This window comes from Protopterus annectens, chromosome 3.part0 (genome assembly GCF_019279795.1).
Source record: "Protopterus annectens isolate FY-2018-M chromosome 3.part0, PAN1.0, whole genome shotgun sequence".
Classification (NCBI taxonomy): Eukaryota; Metazoa; Chordata; order Ceratodontiformes; family Protopteridae; genus Protopterus; species Protopterus annectens.
The window spans coordinates 404,519,631-404,538,198 of record NC_056731.1 but is presented as its reverse complement, the minus strand read 5'-3'; the positions used below and the strand labels follow the sequence as shown (position 1 = coordinate 404,538,198).

At 39.6% G+C, this 18,568-nt stretch overlaps 1 protein-coding gene across 1 annotated transcript in view; it reads right to left on the bottom strand.

The window, feature by feature from the left end:
* Positions 1-18,568, bottom strand: part of NEDD9 (neural precursor cell expressed, developmentally down-regulated 9) — a 240,101-nt gene that overhangs the window by 28,824 nt on the left and 192,709 nt on the right. Inside the window, exons 4-5 of the mRNA XM_044064852.1 lie at positions 15,875-15,961; positions 10,526-11,707 (exon numbers count right to left, since the gene is read on the bottom strand). Of these exons, the coding sequence (XP_043920787.1) occupies positions 10,526-11,707; positions 15,875-15,961 (1,269 nt within the window). The remainder of the gene's footprint in view (positions 1-10,525; positions 11,708-15,874; positions 15,962-18,568) is intronic.

The window sequence follows — 18,568 nt, the reverse complement described above, 5'->3', positions numbered from 1 at the left end:
CTTGTTTGCCCACCCCTACATTACATACTGTTGACTGAAGCAGATTACTCAGACAAGCTTTCCAAAACCTATGATCAGCAGTTATGGCCTACAGATGGAAAAGCCTTAAGACAATGTGGGCTGCAAGAAAACAACTATGCAAAGTAGAAGAGTGATGGACTTATTGCTGGCAGGATGACACAGTGGTGTTTGCCAGACATGGATGTATACATGTGTGTATATACCATTCAAGATTCAGGAAAGTGAGTCCATAAGAGAGTTATGGAGATTGGTATAAAGGGTCATGCCTAACGATGGACACAGCTGATGGGGAAAATACAGACTTTCTAAGCAAAGGTCACATATCAGACACCATCAGTATAGCAGAGTCAGTAACAGAATACTGTTAAGAGCAGATATATAGTATGAGCCTCAATGAGTCAGAAGAAATGCCTGCATTGGAAGTCAGAGCAGATTATCAAAAATGGGGCTACAGATGGTGGAGTTTCCCATAAATCAGAAATATCCGGTCATGTAAGAAATGCAAAAAGGTAAATACCAAAACTGGCACAACATGTAGTACATCAAACAAGAAGGAACTGCTGGAATTATAAGATAAGATTACTTGTTGAGGGCTGAAAATTTATGTAATGAGTAAGATGGTGAATGCCAAAATTTAGATCCAGATGAAAATGTGCTTGAAGTAGGGAAAATATCTTTACATGTTTCAAAGTAACAGGAATTAAGCTACAGGGTAAAAGGCCCTATAAAGAAGTTAAAGATATGAAAACAATCCTGTTTCCATAAGGTTATTAACACTGGTGGATACTGATGTCTTGTACTGAAGTAACAAAATTGATAAGCTGCTTAATTCCCATGTTCATAGGTTCATAGGTAGGTACTACGCTATCAGCCCAAGGGCCTACATAAGCTTAGCCAACAAGGTTCCCTGGCTTACGCCACTCAAGAACATTATTTTCCTATGCCACTGTCGAGCAGAGTCACCGAAGTGATCCCTGGGGTGTATTTCCTATTTCCCATCCACTCTATAATGGGTCTAATGGATGTCGAGTAGAGGGGAACAATTACCTCTTTTTTCCTGGATGAGAACCCTTTTATGATGAGGTGTGCCACGTAGAAGACTTCCTGACTACTGTGGCGATGTGACTTTCAAAGGACAGACCACTGTCCACCTGCATCCCAAGGGCTCTTATCACACATTTGGTGTTAAGTAGACTGCTGTCTATGTAGTAGTAAATGGGTACAGAGTTTTTACCAAAGGGGATGACAATGCACTTTTTGGCATTGAGCTTGAGGCCATGGCTTGACACCAGGCATCTGTCTCAGCGAGGCACTTCTGTAGGATTTCCACATCATTTGGGGACTTGACTATGGCTCCTAGTTTGCAGCCATCTGCAAACTTCTTTAGCCAGAGGCCTTCTGTGTTAGCCTGTACTTCAGAGAAGTAGGTACCAAACAGGAGAGGTCCCAGGACTGAACCCTGTGGTACTCCACTTGTCACTGGTTTGAGGTCAGATTTGGAGTGTGCAACTTTTACAGTGTGGGTTCTGTCAGTGAGCCAGTTGGTAACCCATCTTGTGACGTAAGGATTTATACCTAGTTTAGTGAGTTTAGCTATAATTCCAGAATGGGGAATGGTGTCGAAAGCCTTGGCGAAGTCAAGATAGGCTGTGTGAACCACCTCATCCTCATCTACGGCTTTGGTGACTCCAAGAAGTCGATCAGGTTCAGGAGGCATGATCTGCCTTTCACAAACCTGAACTGGGTGGGATACAGAGTTTGGAGGTTACCAATGTCTTTGTTTATGAGTTCCATGACGATACGTTCCATGGTCCTGCAGACCAGGCTCGTCAGGCTAATAGGGCGATAGTTCCTGGGATGAGTGGTGGGTCCCCCTTTGTGGAGTGGGATAACTGTTGCTGTATGCCATTCAGTGGGCACAAAGCCTGATGTGAGGCTATGATTGAACATGGTGCTTAGGTGGGGAGCCAGTTTGTTCTGAAGTTCATGTAAAATGCAGCCTGGGATGTTGTCCGGTCCTATGGATGCTGTGTATTTGGCTTTAGAGAGTGCAGCTTTTACCTGCGTAGTTGTGATTACAGGGACTCTGCATTCTTCCTGTATACATATGCGCCCTTTAGGGGGTGAAGGGGGGGGGGGGTAAATTTAGCACTGAACCTATCTGCCAGGATGCTGGCAATATCGGTTGATTCTGTAATTTTCATGCCGTTGTGCTGTAACTCAGAGCACATCTGGGTGTTGCCATTGAGATTCTTGACATAGCTATAGAATGCTTTGTGGTTGTCCTTAGAATCAGTGGCGATTTTGTTTTTGTAGCTAGCTTTGGAGGATCTTATAAGGGATCTCAGCTTCTTACTGAGGCTGACTAGGGAGCTCCTCCACTCATGGGATTTTATTCTCTTTTGCAACAATTTCTTCCTTCTGTTGTACAGTTTGTTTATGGCAGGGGACAACCAGATTGGCTTCCTTTTTTTGGAGGATAGCATCTTGGTTCTGTTTGGGAGAGCACGATCCATGCACTCGTGTAAGTGCTTATAGAGTGCATTTGTGTAGGATTCAGCAGTCGTAACTGTATTGTCCATCTGCATGGGTGCCATGAAATTCACTACTTCTGTCTTAAGAAGCATGAAGTTGGCTTTGGAGAAATTTTTTACCATGGTTTCCTTAATGGGGGATGGGGGCAGGATGTGGGTATCAAGGGTGATTAGGTTATGGTCAGATCGGACCAACGAGGAGTTGACTTCAGGTGTGGAACACCAGTCACTCATGTTGGCAATGACTAGGTTTAGGATATTGTTGCCCCTAGTGGGGCTGTGGATAAGTTGATCAAGGGCATTGGAGTTTATGAATTCCAGAAAGCGTTGTGTGAAGGAGTTGGTACATGAGTAGTTTTCCCAGTTAATGGTGGGGTAGTTGAAATCGCCCATTATTAGGGCATTTGGTTGAACCCTAATATTTTCCAGTACATCAAGTAAAGAGGAGTGAGAATCCTGGGGCATGGTGGGGGATCTGTAGCAAGCTACAGTTTGGATTGCAGTTTTGCCCAGAGTTAGCTGCACTTGGATAACCTCGGATGCATTATGCTGAGCAACTAGCCTGGAGGTGTGGATATCCTTAATGAATATGGACACACCTCCACCTTTGGTGTTCCGGTCCAGGTTACATGGCTGAAAAGTGTGGTATGAGTTATAACCTGGTAGTGCAGGGGTGCTCTCTGGAGCCTTGAACCAGGTCTCAGTCACTGCACAGATATCGATGTTCTCCATTTTAAGGAGTGCCTCAATTGAGTTCATTTTGAGATTTAGACTTCTAGCATTGAGTAGCATTACCTTCAGTTTTTGCTTGCCTGGTTCCTGTTATGGTGGTGAATTTGTCATTTGAAACTTGCCTAAAAAAGGCACTACAGGGGTGGCAAGAGCCTTAGCCAGTATCTGGAATCCCAGGGGTGACAGGTGCAGGCCATCTCTGGCAAAGCATCGTGTCTGTCGACCATGTCATCCCAAGCAGACAAATACTGGATCCCCTTAGAATGACACCAGAAGCTTAGCCAATTGTTGAAGTCACTCAGTCGCTCATTTTGTCCTTGTACTGCGGTATCATTCTGGGTGATGGCAGAATGCTACTCAGGGCTAGGGTCATACCTGCCTGGGCTACAAGATCGGAAAGCTCTTCCATGTCTCATTTCATGTAGTCCAGGGAGATATGTCTCAGGTCGTTCACACCAACATGGATAATGACAGAGTCATATTTGCACTTGTTGTGGAGTGAACTGAGAGCATGGGTTATGTGGATCCTGGCACCTGACAGGCAGCTGACAGTAATCTTTTCCTTGTTTAGTCTGGTGAGTGGGACATCAGTGTGCCTGACTATAGAGTCACCTATGACTAGTGTTTTGGATACGTTGTTTTGCCTTATTGGCTGTGACTGAGTGGCACACTGAGTCTGTGGGCTATGTGTCATTTGGGTTGTGTTGGGGGGTGGAAGTTGCTTGCGTTTCTGCTTTGGAGGTCTCTGTTGCTTGGGAAGATTATTATTGAGAGCCTCCATGAATGGTTTTGTGTTTCTATGTGTGGATTTTGGTGGTGTAGATTTAGTGAGACTATGTGATAAGTGTCGTATGGTGCAAGTGTTTAACTTCTCCTCTTGAATGTCATGTTCAGTCTTGGTTGGAGAGAGCTTTACCTAAAGTTTGGCTAGATAAGTGCATCTCTCACAGGTTGTAGTGTTGGGTGGTAGGAGGAGAGGGTTGTCTGTGTACATGAGGCAATTTCTACATTGCCCCATGATGCCCAGATTCATCAGACAGACAGGAGAGAATACTAGGAGCTGACCCTTAGACATGTTGATGATTTTAGTTGGTTGGGAGGACTCATAGGACTTTGAAACAACTGTGATTCTCCACCTAAAGATTTTTTTTTCTGGTTGGATAAGTGGATCAAGACATTGTTTTGCATTAGTGGAGTGGAACAGAGCTGGCAACTCCATAATTCATCCTCTCTCTCTCTTTACTTCCAATTAGGGCCATCCCATGTAAGTCCCTTGAGACTTAAAAGTCAGTTAACTATATGAAAGTCATGTCAAATTTTACTACCTAGCTGAATATTCCTCTTTAATACTAGTTGGGCTTACGGATGCTTCACTTAGAAATCTGCCTGATGCAGGACATGCACTGGACACTTTTTTGTGGAGATGTGAGAACAAGGAAAACTCATAGCACATGGTCATAACAATGCAATGTTTCCTACAGCTCTGTTTTCAAAGCTCAGTTCGAGTACGTAAGTGGACACCTGATCCCTGTCACATGTACCCTTGATTACTATTTGTTAGGAAATGCTACTATGTCAATTGTAATATTTCAGGAGGAACACAGGAATGAGCAATAAAACTGAGAAGATTCACCATTTCCTGTGGCCAGCGCACACACAAAAAAAAATCCACCAGCAGACTGTTTAACCAAGATATGAGCTGCAACCTTTCTTTAGATGAAACCATTAAAACTGGGAGCAAAGCAGTTATATTATTTATTTATATTTACTTTCATTTGTGCATGTGTGCCAGAACCTTTAATATGTGTTTTGCTCTCTCTTTTAGTTGAGCATCAGAGGACACTGTTATGTGGAGGCTGTTTACTGTTTGGATGAATAGTTTGGTTGTGGTCTGGAGCTTCACTGAAGTCTTAACTATTGTAATCAAAATGTTTTTGCATCACATACTTATTTCCTACAGAGTGTTTTTGTGTGTGTGTGTGTGTGTGTGTGTGTGTGTGTGTGTGTGTGTGTGTGTGTGTGTGTGTGTGTGTGTGCATGGAAAAGACGCACTGAAGGAACTGAATCAGAATAATGACATTATTACTATGCAGGCAGATAAAGAAGTGGATATAGTAATCATGAATATATCACATACCTGGCAACCTCTTAGCACAAGAGATCTGTACTAAGCCTGAAATAATGGGGGGGGGGGGGCAAAGATAAGAACAGATTTTAAACATTGCTCTTACAAACTTAGAAAGTTGCTGGAACATGATTTGTGTTAGCATGCATTTTCTGAATGATATGAAGTCTGAAATTCAAATGTATGCTGTTATGTAGTGACTTCAGTCCTAAGTGATTTGCCAGAAAACCACAAATTTTATGAGAAACAGACCAAAAATATGAGGGAAAGCAATTGAAAGGTATGATGCATCATCATGAGATATGGCCTTAACACACAAGTCTAAAGATTTTCTTCAACAACAATTTGTGGAATTTTTGGACTACTGGGTGGATTTTGATATGATTTAATCTGATCTTTGCAGAGAATTACCAATAATAAATTCCAGACCTCAGTTATTTTATATCTCATCTAATATACATAAATCTTTACATGAATCCCCAGGTAGACCCATTGTAGCTGACAAGGGCTCACTGACTGAACCCACTTCTGATCTTTTAGAAGCATGTTTGAAGCCACTATTGTCCTTTGCCAAGTCTAGGTTATAAGATACAACTGAGTGTTTTAGAGGCTTACTGAAGTCAAAATAGTAATGGGTAGTTTTATGTGTACACTGCCTGGACAAGCACTTTATACCAATATTCTACATGATTTAGGCCTATGGGCACTGAGGCACTGGTAACGGTTTAATGTTTTCAGCACTTTATAGTGGAGATTGTGGAACTGATATTAATGAAAAATACATTGAGAAAGTGTACTAAAGAGTATTATTTGCAATTGAAGGTTACTCCAATGAGGCTTCCATTGCTCCAGTACATCAGGATCTTTTTATATCTTGTTCTTGTTTATTTGAGGAACTTTACATTCATGACTTTACTAACATCTTTTACACTCACATTTTTGCATGGCATCATTTTTGAATGACTGCTGGTTTTGTGGCAAGGGACAAAGCAGGAGTTTTTGAATCTTCTGAATAACACTGAATCAGGTATAAAGTTTTTAAGAGTGTACAATTACAATCTAGTTTGTTGGACATCAGGGAAAACAGTTGTTTGGAAATGGTTCATTCCAGCATACTATTTAGATTAAAATGTTTTCCATAGAATTCTGTATGTAATGCTTCTAGTAGTTACCCAACTCATATGGTCAGAAACATACCCAAAACTCAATTCATGTAGGAAAAGAGGATTTGTTCTGTATTCAGGAAGTACCCCGAATACAACACCGTCCTCCATGCTTCCAGCTTTCACCCACCACATATTGCTAGGAACATTCCCAAATCTCAATTTATTAGACTCAAGCGTATTTGTTCCCAGGATACTTCTTTTCAGGAACAGAGAAAGGATCTTACCAACAGGTTCAGATCCAGGGGATACAGGATGGGGCATGTTCTGCAAGCCAGCAATTGGTGTATTAAGTTATACAGAGCACAATACTACAGACCCACAACCCATTAGGTTTGTAACCACCTATGCCAGGAATTCGGATACTCTAATCCATAGTGTACACAGACATTGGAACATACTACAATGTGACCAAGAATTGGCAAGCATCATACCAGACAGATGTCTCTTTTCATTTCACAAAGGGAAAAACCTAGGTTCCTGTTTTAATCATTACAAACATTCTCATGACAACAGTTTGGGACAGCACCTACAGACCACCTTGACGGGTGAACCATTGACCGGTTGTTTTCCATGTGGCCACTGCACCAATTGTGACAAAGTAAGTAAATCTAAACAATTTTCCAGTAAGAATTGTGCCACGGTCTATGATCTTAACTTTTTTGCCAATTGTAGTACTGACTGGCTGGTTTATCTGGCTACCTGCATTTGTGGATCCTTTTACATAGGACAAACTTCACATCCCCTCAGACTACGAATATCTGAACACGTAAGTAATATTAAAAATAAAAAAGTGAACAATGCCCTGTATAAACATCATCTGGTACATAAAACAGCTAAATTTTCATTTATGGTTATTGATGTGATAAAAAGTAACAGATCCAACAAAACAGGTTGGCACTCTAATTTAAATTCCAAAGAAAAGAAGTGGATTGTCAAACTGGGTGGATTGTTTTCACCTGGTTTAAATGAACAATTTTAGAATGAACCAATCACTGTTGAGATGGGTGTATTTAAATAACAACTGATTATGTTCTTTTACACTGAGGAAGGCTGTGCTTGTGTCCAGCCGAAACCGGTCTGGTTATTTGTTGTTTTTCATGTTTCTACAATAAACCAAGTTTCTAGGTCAGAGTTTGCTGGCTGATTGGATTTGTTTTTGTATGGTTTGGTTTGAGCCGTGCAATTGCTCTCGTGCAGGAGGTTTCATTTGGATGTTGCTATTCGGAAGAGTATCAAAAATGATCAGAGCATTTAAAACACAGGGTTTTACATAAATTAAAGGATTCTAAATTTCTATTGAGGGTAAGGCGGCAGGTAGATAAGACAGCCCATCAGGATCTAAAAAGGTATCGGCACAGAAAAGTCAGCATAGATGAAGCTACTGTATGATTCATAATGACTTATGGAGCTGAATTAGGGATGTTTAGGAAGATCATTAATAGGTTCTGGCTAGTGTTGTATGACGATAGATGTTTTTAAAAATGTTTTGGCTGAACAGTGTCACCAATTTTACGAAAGTGGAAAGAAACTATGACAAATTTTGGGTAAACACAAACACATTTTTAATAAAGAGAAAACATACTTAATGGTATTCACTGCAAACTGATGTTTATTGCTTTATTTAATCACAAAGTACACAATCCCACTGCAAACTTTTTTTCAGGTACTGGCAAAGCATGACCATCAGTCTTTGGATGATAAGGAGAGAATGTGGATCACTAATTTGGGGGCGTTTTCAAACTGGGCTTGAATGATGCATTGTGATTTTCCTATACTATTCATTATTTATTTTTCATAAAGATTTAGGAACATAAGTATATTGTTTATGAATATTATAATATTATTCATTTACAAGAAGATGCAGGTGTATATTTTTTAAAACTCTTACTTTTAAATGAATTTATTACTGTTAGTTTGGTTCACCCTGGCTTTATTTGCTCTTCAGTGGTTCATCAGGTGATGGCATCAGATAGTTATTTAAATGGTGGCCCTAATTTGTGTAAAAGAATAACTGAAGAAGGCACATTGTAGCCAAAATTGGTCTTATTGTGTACCGAGGTTCTTCCTTTCTTATTAAATATACATTTTTTATGTCTCTGGTGAGTGCTGGAATCTTCTTTTGGACTCTACTGTTGTGTAAGCTACCACCATGGAGAGAAGTTACAGGCCACTGGACTGTTTTATGAGTAAAAGTCTCAAAACTAACTCTGCTCTCAATTAATGGCTAACCAGTCTTCCAGACGAATGACCTAAACCTCCTTCCTGAAAATACTCCCATTGGCTGGAGTTTTTTTATACAATAATAATGGCATTAGTATTGTACATCACCATTTGTCTGATATCCTTATTATTATAAACCAACATAAAAACCCACTTATTCCTTATTTTTTCCAACAAACTCCACAGTTTTCTGGGAAGCTAAAAGCCACCTTCAGAGCTAGGGATAAAACACTTAAAATACATGCCTACAAAATCATTTTCAGCTAAATGTAATCTCAAAGTGCTATAACTATCTCAAACATTGTTTTCTCACAGTCATCATAATTAATACTAAGCCTTACTGATGGTATGCAGGAATACTGCTAAAAGGAGCTTTCTTGAAGAATGTAGCTATAGCCTGCCTGTTAATACTGGCTCATAACAATTTGGGGCACTGGTGTTTTTTTTTGAGTTGTTCTTCCATAGCAAGGAAGCAGGTCAGCATAGTTTTGGTCCTCCCTCATCATTTTATGAGGTGCAACACATACCACAGTACTGAACTGAACTATTACAGAATGGGGTTGCCAGTACTGTCAACATCTTTATACTCCCCAAAGAAAAGCAATGACAATCTCCACATGCACTCAGAGTGGCTTAGCATTGTTTGAAGCAATAACTAGCCTTCAATGGTATATTTGTTCTGGGTGGTAGGGTACACAACTTAGAGTGTAATACAGTATTTGCAGTTATTTAAAGAATAAAGCATGATACACTGTACAACTTATCAGAAGCACTATGGAAGGTGCACATTCTACAACTTACCTAAGGCACTACAAAAGGGGCACACTATACAACTCACCCAAAGCGCTACAGAAGTTGCAGATTTACAACTCATCAGAGGCACAGCAGGAGAGGCACACTGTACAACTCAGAGGCACAGCAAAAGGGGCACATTGTACAACTCACCAGAGAGGCACTGCAGAAGGGGTAGACTGTACAACTCACCAGAGGCACAGCAGAAGGAGCACATTGTACAACTCACCAGAGGCACAGCAGAAGGGGCACATTGTACAACTCACCAGAGGCACTGCAGAAGGAGCACACTGTACAACTCACCAGAGGCACTGCAGAAGGAGCACATTGTACAATTCACCAGAGGCACTGCAGAAGGAGCACACTGTACAACTCACCAGAGGCACAGCAGAAGGGGCACATTGTATGTACAACTCACCAGAGGTACTGCAGAAGTGAAGACTGTAACAGAAGTGGCTGAAATTTTTCTAGTAATAACTGGTCAGCCACTTTTAATTATTCTGAGTATTGTGTGTGCTGTGCTGGTAGTGCTGTATGATGCTAATTATATGTGCCTCACCAATAAGGCATTACTGTTACTTCTAGTAATAGTCACAAAAACATGGCATTGCCATGTCTCTGTACAGATTCTTTTGTAAGGAAATACCTGAAAATACAAATCAGCAGTGGGAACAAATTTTATAGATGTACACGGACTTTTACAGAAAGCACATTCAAAAAATTAAAATTAAATAAAATATTAGCCATAGCAGAGCAACAGTAATCAGTGCAGGAGCATAAGCTGTTTAATATGAACCCTCTAGTATTTTCATTAGAGCAACACAGAAGCAGCTTTAACAAATATCATGCAAGCCACACCCTTGTATATTGACTTTTGCTTAGTTAGAAAACAATGTTTCCATTTATAACACCAGCTGATGCATGTGTCTGCTCACCTGGAGGTGTACATAATCATAATCTTCCATCCAGCTTTTCCCAGAGCTGTCACTTATATTAAAGTTAGGTATTGTAATTGTATTTGCTAAAGATGATACAGGTGTAGTCTGTACTGGAGTCCTTTCTTCCCTGATTGTCTGAAACGGTGGGCTGTTATAAATTAATTTGTCTGTATTACTGTTCCCAGTTGTCCTTTCCAAATGTGACATACACGATCCTCGCTGAAACAATAACTCTGCATTCGCACTTATAGAAGATGCTAACCCTTTAGCATCATCCAGCACCGTCTTTGCCACCATAACAAAGCGATCTAGATCGTCACATTTACTCTGAGGTTTGTTAACAACTAGAACATTTAATGACCAGCTGCAAGTATCTAGAGCTTGGCTAGTCTGAGCCAGGATCTGGTACGAGTCACTCAGTCTCTGCAACTGCTTTTTCATTTTATTATGGAGAGTGAGATCTGGTAAATAGGACGCATTTGCTACAGCTCCTTTTGAGAAATCTAGGAACTCAGCCAAGGACTGCCTAACTTTGTCAACAGTTGCATGGATTTCATTTATATGTTTTTCCATGAAGTTTTTTGATCGCCAGTCTGGTTTGACAAATACCAACAGTTCTGAGATAGAAACCTCTTCAGCCTGTTGAAGCAGTGAGTTTTTTTCTATTGCTCTGTCTAGATCTAATAACAGTCTTCGATCCTGGCATGCTGGGAAAGACTCTTTAGAGGATGAAGATGAGGTAGACATATTGCTCCGTGTACTACTTGTGCTAGAAATAGAGAGCCTGTTTATTCCATCTGTTACATCTTGCTGCCTCTTAGGGTCATGAGACACTTGTGGGGGTATATCATACACCCCGTCTTGTTCTTCTGTGCCTCTTCTTCCACTAATACTGCTATGTTGTCCAGTAATGTGATTTCCTCTTGGAAAATCGTAAGCATCCATTGAAAAAGATGGATGGTTAGCCAGTGGTAGAATCTGGTGAGCAGGTGGAACATCATAGATTCCTTGTCTTTGGGATGCAAACTCTGAAGAAGTTGGAAAATTGTAAATGGCCTGACAACTCATGTCAGGATATGCTGCCTTTGTTGTAGATGGTGGAGGAACATCATAAACTCCCTCACATCTTGATGGAGGAAAATCGTACATTTTGTCTCTTACAGGAGGGATGCTATAAACCTGAAAAACAATTAAAAAATTAAGTACAAAGAAAATTGGTGAATTCTGCAATAATAATAATAATAGAAATGTAGTTTTTAAGACACCACAGTTTTACAGCTTTAGATAAAACATGAAACTTTGCCAACTGATATGAGATTTCTTACAGACACTAACATCTGTGACTATGGCAGCTACATGAGGGTATGACAAGGCTGCATTGGCCTAGGAAATCTTTGATTAGTTGTAATTCCTTGTCAGATCACAACAACTACATCACAGGCGTGCAAGTAACCAAAAATTATGTTTTCTGGCATACATCATGATTCTTACATATAATTTTCAACATGAAATAATACACTTCATCTTTGGTTGTCAACTGCAAATGTCAACTAAAATGTTTTTTGTTATAAACAAGTAAACAATATCTGATCAGGTGCAGTTAATGACAGTGAGATATTATGTTATATTGGCATAAAGTGCTGCTGTGTAAACACTGCATTATTTTATTGCACCAACAAAATGTCTCTTATGTAAGAAAGTCTGAAAAAGAAGTACGTCAGTTCACCAAACACACACACACACACACACACACACACACACACACACACACACACACACACACACACACACACACACACACACACACACACACTGTTTCTACAAAGACAAATCACTTGCAGCTCAAGCCATTGGCAGAACACATGCTGAAATAAACTAAAACCAACAACTAACATCAGAATTTCAGTGTGGGGATGAATTTCCCACAGCCCCATGAAAGCCATTGACACTCCACTCCACTATTATTCTGAATCTGAAGTCTTTACTGCCACTAAAATAAAGTGTCGATCAGTGAATCTTCCCTCAGCCGACTTCTTATCATCAGTTCCTCAGCAGCAATGAATAAGCCTTTAGAATATCAGCCTGTGTCATCAGTCACAAGACTAGGTTGAAATGTTTTTGCAAATGGCCGTTCTCTTTATACTTATTATTTATGACAGGATAATGTGCAGCTCTACAAAAAACCCATTCCAGGTACAGCCTGCATATAAAGCACAAAGTTGCATGCAATCAGAATTCATGAAATGATCAGTAATGAATAATATAAAGACATTTTGTCATAAGCATAACAGCATTTTTTAATGAGTAAAGATATGTCTCTAATGAACACAAAGGCACCCTGTAAATGGTTCACTGGTATTACCTTCCAGTAACTGGTTAAATATTTAGATCAGGCAGTGCAGCACTGAATTAGTCATGAAGGCTTAATTTCCTTGTAGCTAGACTGAATAAATGCAGTTTTTTATACCCTGAGTTATTATGTATGTATATATGCACATATACATCTAAACTGCAAGCTCACACTCAGTGCATGCAGTGTGTTCACATTACAGGGTGTTTCTCTTTCCCCACGTCATGGTTGTATGAATGTGGAGCTACCTTGATAAAATAAGGTAGTAGGGCAGTGAAGGAACCAACCCCTTCAAAAACATCACACCACTATTGTACAGCAGGCTGTTTCGGGTATCCATGATATCAATCATTTGTCATTAATGAATTACTTTTCATGTATTTGTGAGTTAATAGTTCATATGGGAAGAATTTAGAACAAATATGGAAGACTGTAATTACAAAATGGTATGCAAGTACTGATTGGTTGATTACAGAGTTTTCCAAGTTATTCTTAGAGAATCAAAGTATAAGTGGGTGGTGTAATGGAATGGAGGGCCCTTTCCTTAGGTAACAGTACTAGCTGCTAGTGAAAAGTCTTATAATCACTTAGCCCCCACAAAGATAAAGAGGGTAGTCCTTGGTTTTATGCCCAAGTGTGGAGAAAATGTGGTCAGACAGGCTGTTTTTTCTGTGGTTATTTGAGAACAAATGCATTATCAGTGTGAGACAGTAGATGTAGGATGCAAGTTTACAGGATAAGAAGCACCCAAGAAGTAGCATATTAGCCTGTTTGGAAGCCATTTGGCCTCTCAGAGGACTGAACAACAATGCTTATATCCATGGGATAGAGTAACAAAATGGACATTTGGCTAATTGTGTTTTGTAGTAGGGGTACTTTTATTTTTTAGTAGACAGATATAAGGAGAGGAAGGGCATACTTTTGCTGAATGATTAAATGCCCTTTTGTGATGCTTGTTCAGGATTTTAGGATGAGGCATCATGAAAATTTCCATGCCCAAGTCAGGAGTTTATTTTTTACTTCATTTGTTACACTTGACAATTTTTCCTGGCAGGGTCAGTGACTCATTTATTTTAAATTTGAGCTAGGTCAAAAAAGTAAGGACTGTGCTGGATTTGGGTTAATTAAAATGCAATGGTCACACAGTCAAGTTTGGAGATTGCCGAACTTTTGTGTTCAAGCAGTTGGATGATTTGTAAATAGCCATGTCATTGGCATATAGAATGATTTGCTGTTATGAACTGTGGCTGCTAAGGAGTTGATAAAAACAAGAGGAACAGGCAGGTTTCTGATCCTTGGGGCACCTCTTTGGCAAGAGGAGAAGTGTGGCTCATTATGGACTCATTTCTAACGTGGAAGGAAATCTTGCTGAGAAATTAAAGAAGCAGTTTATCACCTCTACAGCTGGCATGGAGAAAGGAAAACCCTAGGATTTGGCTACATCAAAGGTCTTAGGGAGATCTACAAATATGGCTGCAGTGGAAAGGCCTTTATTATTCCCCATAAGTATATCATTGGTAAATATGTCACAGTGCTCCTGCCAATTCAAACATCCATGCTGGAATTTGGACAGTAAACTACATTTTTGAATGTGCTCACAAGTTTGGTAGTGGATGAGTTTTTTTAAGGAACATTTCAGCTGCTGGTAGTACAGATAACGGATTGAAACTGACATCTATTGTGGAGATGACATTCTGGAAATTGTCCATATGGTGGCAGTTTTCTAGATACTGGAGAAGATGCTTTATAAACTTAACAGATTCAAACTGTGTTGGAGAAGTTTTAAAATTATGAGAACGAGCAAGAGAGGGCTTGTCAGGGCCAGAGGGAATATGAAAGGCCATATGACTGATTAGTTTGTCAACTGTTTTCACACTGATCTTTTTGAAAAATAATGTGATCATAGAGGTTGGTGTTTTAGAGAGGTAATGACTAGGGAGAAGTAAACAGCTAAATTGAGGAATAGGGGGAATTATGGACTTCTTGAAGGAAGTCGTTGCTGACAGGGGTAGCTGGGCTGTTTGAGATACTGAGAAAGGAGAAGTTTGGCCTAAGACACCTGGAGACTCTTCATGTTGATTTTTTGTAGATAACTTTGCTGTAGATGAAGGCTTATTTGCTATATATGTACACAACTTCATGCTGTCACATGTCTTTTTAGCAGTATCTCTATGGAAAATGACTTGTCTCTTACAGATTGTGACACACAACCTCTCCAGGCTTGCCATGCTACATTGCTAAGATTAAGTAGAGACAGGATTTCCTTTGTCATTTGCCATTGTTTCTCCATTCACAAGCCTACCAATGAGGGAGACAGAGATTTTAGAGGTAATTACTTGAAAGGAAGTTATCAGCAGAGTTGTTGCCACTGATTAGAAAGACAGTATAAGTTACCAAAGGCAAGATCCAAAATTAATAATCTGAAAATGAATATAGCTTTCAATCTGAATGTCTTTATGAGATATTGAGAGTTTGATGTATTGAGGAAGATGAGGAATAAAGTAATTTGGAAGTGGTCAGTAATACTGATGACTGCACACATACTGTTGGGAAACTTATGATGAAGAGGTCAATAAGATAGGTGAAGCTGGGTCTTATGCAAGTCTCCACAAACTGGAGATAAAAAACAGCACCTCCTCTTTCCTTTTCCGATGATTTACTTCAGAAAATTAGAGCTTTTAATTTCATCTGTCAAATAAATATACGCATTCACAAATTCCTAGAAATATAGAAGGACAGATTCACAAATACAAACATTAGGAGTGAATACATATAGTTATGCTGACCTTTGTTTTATATCTTTCCATAAAGTATCATAGCATACACTTGCAATAACTAGCTCTGAAGCACAGACATTTGTATCACAGACTGACAGCTAGCTCTAGGGGCTTCCAAACAGTTATATTCATGGTGCATCAGTAGCTGCTTACAAGGTGACTTTTGTTATACACATGATGGCATTACAAGGGAAAGAATGATGCAGCTTGGATACTTACTCCCTGAGAAGGTGGAATGTCATAGATTCCGTGAGGTCTTGGCTCACCCTTTAGTCCCTTGACTGAAGTGGGAGGAACGTCATATACCTGCAAATACAAAAAAATAGTTAAACAAAAACAATTGCAACTTTACTATGACTTTTAGCAACTCATTGAACTTTCACTGCATATCACTTATCTCTGTTAGGTCATAAACTAAAGAGCTTATTGACAATTATCATGAAGGAAGGCATAATAAATTAAAAACTGAATCAGTCTACAGTTATCCTCATTTCTGTTTATCCCTGCCCCCATTTATCAACATGTTTGATGGTTTTGCTCTCTGCTTAAACAAATACACTGGTTCCAGTTTTTGGAGGACTTTCTGACAAATTAGATGGGAGCATGTCATGTCATTGAATGTAATTCCGATGAACCCCAAAAGAATGAGTGCCGTTCACAGAAATTACATTCAATGACAGAGGAGTTTGCGTCTTTCTCCATTGTTGTGTGACCTCGTGTCCCTCTGGGGGTGCAGGGGGTTTGTTGAGTTGTTCGAAGATGGTTCCGATGAATGGTTTTCATTTTTTTTTCCGTTCGAAATTACCTTTGATGAGTCATCATGAATTCTGTTAGTCAAGTAAGTGACAATCCTTCTTTCATTCAACTCTGCTCAACTTTAATTTCATCTGCTTGATATCATGACCAAGAAAACCTATTCTGGGATGAACAACATTCTTGGCTTGGCAATTACAAACTAATCTGATAAATTTCCATATCCAGTGTATCTTCTTCCCTCTCTTATGGATGATTTTTTGAATTATTTACACTATCAATAAAAAGGTTGAACTACCCTCTCCCAAAAATAAATAAATAAACTTGAACACTTACAATCCTGAATTCCCAAAACTTCCAATCACTGTCAGTTTTTAAATACTTTTTTCCACCACTGCCTGTCTTCCAATACACAGTGTCTTTCTCTCTTTCTCTCTCACACACACACACACACACACACACACACACACACACACACACACACACACACACACACAAAACTAAGTATCAAAAAGTACATATCATCCTACAGGCTGGCTGGAAGTATAAATTACTGATTTTAATTAAAAAAAAAAAAAACACGCTTTGCATTTAGATACCTAAAACGCATAGTGAAATATGAAAGAAAGAAAAGTACAGTTGTGCAACAACAGCTGCCCTTCTGATCACTGTGGTAGTATTCCACACTGCTCGGTTACCTTGCCAAATAACCTTTACATCCAGCCGGGTAACAAGACCAAAAGTTTCCAGACAGCCAGACATATGTTTGAAGTACGGCCTAAGCCTCCATGGGTAAGCATACATAAATGAATGTATTAGCATGAACACCTCAGACTATCTCAAAGCCAGAGGACCTGGAAACACCTGAGGATAAAAGAAGGCACAGGTCAGCTAAGAGAGGGGAGATGGTAGAGAATGGCTCTCTCTTGGTCAATGAGTGAAATACAGGTGGTAAGGAATACTGTAACAGTGATCAGGAGGACATCTACTGTTATCTTAAGTTCTTACTATGTCCTTCCTTAGATCACTGTTACAGTAGTCCAAACTGTTGAGTAATTCCCAAAGTTTACTACGGAAGCATCATTGAATCCACAGAGAACAGATCTGGCACAAGAGGCTTTGAATCTAGAAAAAGCATCTACCTTATAATATTTGGTAAATTTAGGTACAGAAAACCAATTTGTTGCTTCTAGGATGGTTCTGGAATCAATATATTTTCAAAAGGCACCAGAGGAGGCAACTGCTCTAGTGGAATGGCTTTTACAAAGGTGAAGATGTCCCATGGTGTGCGTAACAAAAGAAGTGTACTTAGAAATCCAGTTAATAATAATTTGCTTAGAGACCAGATTCCCCAGCTTGGATTTTTGAAATGAAACAAACAACTTGTCATTCTTGTGAATGGCCTTGGTTTTATCCAAATAAAATCTGTACTTCCTGTATACATCCAGAGAAGATTCACTCCCCGTAACTCTGAGGATTAGGGGTTTAAACCAGCGAAACTGACAGCCTGACTGAGGGATTGGACATTGACTACTGTAGGTATAAAGGAAGGACTGGCTCTCAGACAGAGATCCTGTCTTTATTAAAAGAAAATAAGGAAAAGAGGGGATGCCATCAGGGCTTGGCACTTACAGACTCTTCTAATTGAAGCAAGGGCCCCTAAAGAGTTCTTTGAGTGCAGAATTTGACAGAAGAGCTGCTGGATCAAAGGGAGGAACTGTGAGCTTTCCTAGGATATAGTTAAAGTCCCAAGAAGGCAGAATGGCTTTTCTAGGTGGTTTTAAATGAAGGATGCCTTTAAGAAACTCTTTTACCTCCAATCTGAAAGACAGAGGGGAGTAGGTAAAACTGGATTATAGTAGCTCTCACAATTAAGAGAAGATATTAGGAACCCTTGTATGCAGAGGGTCCTGTTTTTTTAAACAGCAACAAATTTCTATTTGGATATATAAGACTCTCTAGTGGTAGGTTACCTTGCCTCCTGAAGAATCTGTAACGCATCCTAAGCAAACTGGTATCTGAAAGGGAACAGAATTCTATTATCAAAACTGTCAAGCTGAGAGATAGGAGGTTTGGAATAAGCAAAGAACCCTTGTTTTGTGCAATTAAATCCATTCTGTGGAGTAACTTCTGATGGTGATCCCTGGAAAGATGACACAG